We start from the raw sequence: 7,500 nt of genomic DNA on the forward strand, positions 1-7,500 counted from the left end.
CAATTAAAAGTGAATGATGAGCCTGAGCCAGTCACCTAGCTATCTGAATGGAATGTGTTTCAATCGGCATAATATGTGCTTCATGTAAACAAATTATTGAAGACTTCAAGACTCACCAGTTCCATTACACAAAGGCAAAGACAACTCTTCATATTTTTGTCCATTTTTCAAATCACAGTGAGTGCAGCCTACATACATGTTTATAACTGGTCAGTAGTGGAAATCGGATAAATCCGCAATCTCCTCTAACCTCGTCTTTGTTGCCTTCCTTTTATAAGTTTCTTATATTAAAAAGGAGATATCAATTATCATCAACAACGACAAGCCAGTTGGAGCCTGCCAATCGTTTTCTCTCCTTCTCGTGTGCGTTCAGACGCGCTCTTAATTAAATGGAGTAGCATACGTTCAAGTTGGATCTTAATGGAGAGGAGCCGAAAAGTATCATCTTTATGTAACTGTTGCAGTTGGTGCATTTTGACATTGTAAACGTTATCTAACAAGAGTGAAAAGCAGTTTGCAGTAAAGCTACTATTTGGCTAAATGTTGGTTCCTCTTTATCTTCAGCTAACTCCACAGACAGTAAAATAAACTCTCAGGCTTGCGGTTTTAGGTTTTGCGGCTTCCGTTACGTGACATCAGCCCCCCACAAAGGTAAACACTATTGAGTTAATATTTTGTAACGCATTATGTATTTCAAAATGAATCGCGGCGATTAACACGTTAATTTTGATGGCCCTAAAGACACCTGGACTCGGTCGAGACCAAAAGCCATATTTGGCAAGACCAGTGGCCGAGACCGAGACAAGACCAAGTCCAAATACTAGCGAGTCCGAGACAAGTCCGAGACCATAGAAAAACGGTCTCGAGTCCGGACTCGAGTCCAAGACCGGACTCGAGTACTACAGCCCTGCCCTGTAGAAATCCCAATCAAAATCTGGTTGAAAATCTTTGAATCAGTGGTTGAACCAATTGCCCTCTATTGTAGTGATGTGTGGGGCCCACTTACAAACCAAGATTTCAATCAATGGGAAAAACACCCTATTAAAACCCTCCATACAGAGTTTTGCAAATTCATCTTAAAGGTACACAGACGTGCCACAAACAATGCCTGCAGAGCTGAACTAGGCCAATATCCTTTAATTCTAAAAATACAGAAAAGAGCGATCAAATTCTGAAAACACCTGAAAAGTAGTGACCCCTGCTCATTCCATTATAAAGCCCTTCAGTACCAGGAGATGAACAAAGAAAAATGTCCCCTAACTAAGCTGGTCCTGAGTTTGATCTCATCAGACCACTCCACACACACGAATTCCCCACTGACACCGCAGCATCTGAATCACAAAGCAACTGAAATTAAGATAAACCAAATTACAAAAACTATTAAACAAAATTACATAATCCACTGGAAGAATCAGACAAAAAATCAAAGTAAAATGCAATTCTATTTGGCCTTAAATAGAGAATATCAGCTAGCACCCTACCTGACACACATTCAAGACAAAAACCTGAGAACCACACTGACAAAGTACAGACTCAGTGAACATAGCCTGGCAATAGAAGTGGGAAGGCACAGACAAACATGGCTGCCGAAAGACACTAGACTGTGCCACCACTGTGACCTAAACACAGTAGAGACAGAGATACACTTCCTGCACAAAATATGTTAACATTAGGAGAACTTATTTTGAAAAGATGACAAATGTCCTCCCTGAATTCCTGCAAGCGAGCGATGAGGAGAGGCTTTCATTCCTCACTGGAGAGAAAGAGAAATGCCTCCTCCTTGCCGCTCAATACGTATATTCCTGCCATAATGAAAGGACCTGCTCATGTGAAACTTACACTACCTAAATATGAACATACACACAGACACACACAGACACAGACACACACACACGAACACATGCCCACACAAACATGCAGACACACACACACACCTTTCTCCATTGCCATAGTTCATAATTCATATTTGTGTACAATTATCATTATTCTGTTTTATTTGTGATTTGTGTGTTTCCCCCTCTTCCCCTCCCCATTTGATGTATTTGACCCAAATGCTTTGGCAATACTGTACAACGTTATGGTCATGCTAATAAAGCTCCTTTTGAATTTGAATTTGAATTTGAATTTGAGTGTGTGTGTGTGTGTGTGTGTGTGTGTGTGTGTGTGTGTGTGTGTGTGAGAGAGAGAGAGAGAGAGAGAGAGAGAGAGAGAGAAAGTGAGTGTGTGTATGTGTGTTATGTGTGTGTGTGTGTGAGAGAGAGAGGTGTGTGTGTGTGTGTGAGAGAGAGAGAGGTGTGTGTGTGTGCGTGTGCGTGTTAGGTGTGTGTGTGTGTGAGAAAGAGAGGTGTGTGTGTGTGCGTGTGTGTGTTAGGTGTGTGTGTGTGTGTGAGAAAGAGAGGTGTGTGTGTGTGTGTATGTGTGTGTGTGTGTGTGTGTGTGTGTGCGCCACTCTCTCACCAGCAGGTTGATTTTCGAGGCCTGCCCAGCGTTGGCCTGCATGAGGGTTCCGGTGCTGTGGCGTGTCCGGAACATGAGGCCCATGAACCACGGAACCGCCACTGTTACGTCCGGCTCGGTCCACATCACCATAGCCTGGCCATCAAAGTACTGAGGAGCCAACATCACTGCAGAGAGAACCACAAACAACATGTCAGCCTGTGTGTGTGTGTGACACAGAGAGAGAGAGAGAGAAAGAGAGAGAGAATGTGTCTGTGTGTTTGTGTTTGTGTGTGTGTGTGTGTGGGTGAAAGAGTTTGAGCAATACTGTGTGCTTGTGTGTGTGTGTCTGTGTGTGTGTGTGTGTGTGTGTGAATTTGATGGAATCATTAGTGCCAGATCTTTACACACAAACACACACACACACACACACACACACACACACACACACACACACACACACACACACACGCACACAGGGAAATATTGTGTGAAAGACTCTAAAGCAACACCAAAGAGTTTTTTGTACCTTATAAGAATGTTTCCAAAATCATTCAATGGTTCATCAACTCGTAACAGAGTGAACGGCACTTCTGCATTCGCTTCACCCTCTATCGGCTATAACCGCACTATATGTAAGTTTGCCAGATCGGGTAGCGAATCTGTAGTTCGAAGGAATGAGACATAAGAAACTACAAAATTGACTTGCATCTGATGTCGCAATACATCCTACTTTCATAAATCATGCAACATAGTCTGTGGACATTGTCATTTGCAAAGCCGGTGCTGGATAAACAAATAGCGTGCATGCAACAGAGGAAACGTGCTTTATTGGTGTCGCTTTAATGTGTATATGAGGAACACTGGATTGCTTCTGTTGTAGCAGGCGAGAGGGCATTTCTGTCAGTGTAGCAGGAAGAAGCCATTCGTGGAAAATTTGTGCAAGGAACGAACGAACACACACACACACACACACACACACCTTCCTCAAGGCACATTTTTTCACTGATGCGCAAAAGACAGCAATTACTTGTACCAACACACACAAACACACACACACACAACACACACACACACACACACACACACACACACACACACACACACACATACACACACACTGATAGCTGTTGAATCCTGCATTCCGCTCTCTCTGTCTCCCCCTGTATTCCCCCCTCTCTCTTTGTCTCTGTCTCTCATACCTTCACCTGAAACCACCCCGAGAGGCACACACACACACAAACACACACACACACACACACACAAACTCCCAAGAGGCACATAACATACCACTCTGAACAGAAACGCTTCATCTGACAGAAGATGAAAAAGGTGGAAGTTGTTTTTCATTACACAATTCTTTGCACTCAATCAATTATTCATGGTTCTATTTTATTATAACTAATTATTAACCAACCATCAACTAACACCAATGGCTGAGCCAGGCACTGTTTGAAAGACAGCAATCTATGTAGATATGAAAATGTAAACAGCAACAGTGAGTTTGCTCTGTATGAACTGATCTGATTCACTAGAATTAGCATAATAACAAATACACACAATAACAAACTTATTCAGCAATAACTTCTCACGACCCAGTGGTATGCATGGTCATGCCTCTCTCTCTCTCTCTCTGTGTATGTGTGTGTGCGTGTGTGTGTGTGCGTGTGTGTGTGTGTGTATGTGTGTGCAGTATATGTGTATGTGTATGTGTATGTGAGTGTGTGTGTGTGTGAGTGGTGAAACCTAGAGTCCTGTCACGGCCCAGTTATCAGCGATGTCAGGCCCCACTCACTGTATAGTCCTGATTTAAAAAGAGGCCATAGCAACAGCAAAAGGTCATGACCTTTGAGTGACTTTTCATTTCCACAATGTGCCAGCTGGCTTGCAAACCTCTCTCTCTCCCTCTCTTTCTCTTCCACCCACACACACACACACACACACACGCACAATTTACGTGGTCATTGAGCTATTGGCTGGTCAGCTTCACAACGGGTTTCGGATCAAATCCGATCTGCATTTTCCTGTGACCGCGCTGCACGAAACATATTGTGTTGGAAGTTATTGCTCCCGCTCCATCGTACTGTAGGTGCTAGTTTGCATGTCCAGCAGGCTATCACCATACCAACATCCGGTAACACTTTATAATAACTACACACAATTCATCATTTATTAAGCCTTTGTTACTTATTATTTAATGTTTTGTTCATCATTAGTAATTTCTTGTTCATACATAATTTATCATCAGTAAAGCATTTGTTCACACAGTTATAAATAGTTCATAGTAAATAAGCCTATCTAAAATATGTTTATACATTATTGTTAATACTTAATAAATGATGCAATAATACTGTATGTTTTTGATTAAGTAATATTTCCATTATTTAACAGTTGTTACATACACATGCACTAATGATTAGTTAGGGTGAGAATGCATATTTTATAAACCACTTCCTAATACTATAATTAATAATTAACTCAGGAGTTACAAGTGGTTAGTTAATGATATTTTGTGAGCTCATCTAAAGTGAGGACGTTTTATGCCTTGCAACACATTTACAAATGAGTTATAAAGTTTACCCTTTTACCATTTATTCATTTAGCCGAAACTTTCACCCAAAGTGACTTACACATGTCAATGAAATTAAAGGGCAAGGCCACATTGGTGGACGCCGGGGCTTGAACCCCCAACTTTATGCGTTACTGCATGTTAACCCGGCTCCCTATCCATTACCACTACCTCTGCCCAGTGGTATTACAACAGTCAATTCAAAAATATAATATAGATATGCGTGTTTACTATGAACAAACAATTTTTGTGTAAACATGATTTACAGATGAGAATTAATGTAGGAATAATGCTTTACATTACACAATAATGCTTTAACTAAGAATACAGCATTTAATAATAGTTTACAGATTTTTAATAAATGCTTAACAGTGTGTAGTCAAAGAAAACAGAAACTCTTGCATAGTTGTAGGGGTTTCTGTCTGGGCCAAGGTAATGTAGTGGATAAGGAGCTGGACTAGCATGCCTGAAAAGTTGGGGGTTCGATTTCGCTGTGATGTCAATGGCCTTCAATTTACTGGACATGTGTACGTCGCTTGTCTGCTAAATGAATGAATGTGAATGCAATATTTACAACTCATTTGAAAATGTGTTGCAAGGCATAGAAAGTCCTCACTTTAGATAAGCTCACGAAATATCATTAACTAACCACTTGTAACTCCTGAGTTAATCATGAATTATAGTATTAGGAAGTGGTTTATAAAATATGTATCCTCACCCTAACTAATCATTAGTGCATGTGTATGTAACAACTGTTAAATAATGGAAATATTACTTCATCAACAAAATATTATTGCATAATATTAAGTATTAACAATAATTCATAAACATATTTTAGATATAGGCTTATTTACTATGAACAAACCATTTATAACTGTGTGTACAAATACTTTATTCATGAGAATTAACATAGGAACAATGCTTTACAAATGATGAACAAAGCATTTTGTAATAGTTTGCAACTGGTTTATAATAAGAAAATGATTTCATTTATAAGTGGTTGTTTCATTACTTATTGAGTATAAATCATGTACAAACATATTTTTGATAGGCTTATTTACTATGAACAAACCATTTATAAATGTGTGAACAAATGCTTTACTGATGATAAATTATGTATGAACAGGAAATTACTAACAATGAACAAACCATTAACTAATAAGTAACAAAGGCTTAATAAATGATGAATTGTGTGTAGTTATTATGAAGTGTTACCCAACATCCTTTTCATTGTATGAAGAACATGCAACAACGAAATCAACTCAGCCATTTAGATCCGTCTTACTTTGATTGCTTCTTTGTGCCTGATGGACATTATAGAACATACAGTAGCCTGCAAAGTGCTTCTAATGATCAAGAGGGATTTATGTCACATACACAGTTACAGTAGGCTATATAATACCCAGACATGTGGACTCGAGTCACATGACTTGGACTCGAGTCAGACTCGAGTCATGATTTTAATGACTTCAGACTTGACTTGATAAAATTCGGCATGACTTGCGACTCGACTTGGACTTGAATACTATTCACTCAAGACTTGACTCGGACTTTGCCTCTTTGACTTGTGACGACTTGACATGTCTCGAGTCAAAAACTAAATTTCCTGATCGTGGACCAGTCACCCCAGAGATGTTTTCCCTCCGCGACTAAAAAAAAAAAAAATAGCGGAGACAATCGGCCAGTCCAGAGCACAGTTCAGTGCTGCCGCTACCCCCACATGCGTTACGCACTGTGTGTAGGGCACCAAGAGACAGAGAAACGACCAACATTTAGCTAATAACTAGTAGCTTTACTGCAAACTGATTTGCACTCTTGTTAGAGAACGTTTACAATGTCAAAATGCACCAACAGCATGTTACATAAAGATGATACTTTTCGAGTCCTCTCCATTAAGATCCAACTTGAACTTATGCTAGCCTACTCCATTTAATTGAGAACCCCATCTAAGCACGCACGAGAGGGAGAGAAAACGAGTGGCAGGTTCCAGCTGGCTTGTCATTGTTGATGATGATTGATATTTTCTTTTAAATATAAGAAACGTATAAAAGGAAATCATGAAGGCAACAAATACGAGATTAGGGGAAATTGCGGATTTATCCGGTTCTCACTACTGTTATAAACTATGAGATCCAGGTCACTATGACATAGGCTGCACTCACTGTGATTTGGAAAGTGGACAAGAATATGAAGAGTTGTCTTTGCCTTTGTTTAATGGAAATGGTGAGTCTTGAAGTAGGCCTATTCAATAATTTGTTTACATGAAGCACATTGATATGCCGATTGAAACGCATTCCACTCAGCTAGCTAGGTGGCTACTGGCTACCAGGCTCATAATTCACATTTAATTGCAAACAGAAAATGTCAAGCAAGCATCATGTCATACATGCATCTATTTCCAAAGGAATGAAAGCTGTTTGTGCCAACTTAATATAATGCTTATCATTGTTAATATTGTGCTATTCATGTGGTACAAACAATGTTTGAGTTTGTGG

General features: G+C 39.9%; 1 protein-coding gene across 1 annotated transcript in view; it reads right to left on the reverse strand.

Annotated features, from left to right (window-relative positions):
• Nucleotides 1-7,500, reverse strand: part of celsr1a (cadherin EGF LAG seven-pass G-type receptor 1a) — a 121,423-nt gene that overhangs the window by 30,193 nt on the left and 83,730 nt on the right. The window contains exon 10 of the mRNA XM_042078237.1: nt 2,458-2,624. Within this exon, the coding sequence (XP_041934171.1) occupies nt 2,458-2,624 (167 nt within the window). The remainder of the gene's footprint in view (nt 1-2,457; nt 2,625-7,500) is intronic.

The sequence above is a fragment of the Alosa sapidissima genome, chromosome 22 (genome assembly GCF_018492685.1).
Source record: "Alosa sapidissima isolate fAloSap1 chromosome 22, fAloSap1.pri, whole genome shotgun sequence".
Taxonomy (NCBI): Eukaryota; Metazoa; Chordata; class Actinopteri; order Clupeiformes; family Clupeidae; genus Alosa; species Alosa sapidissima.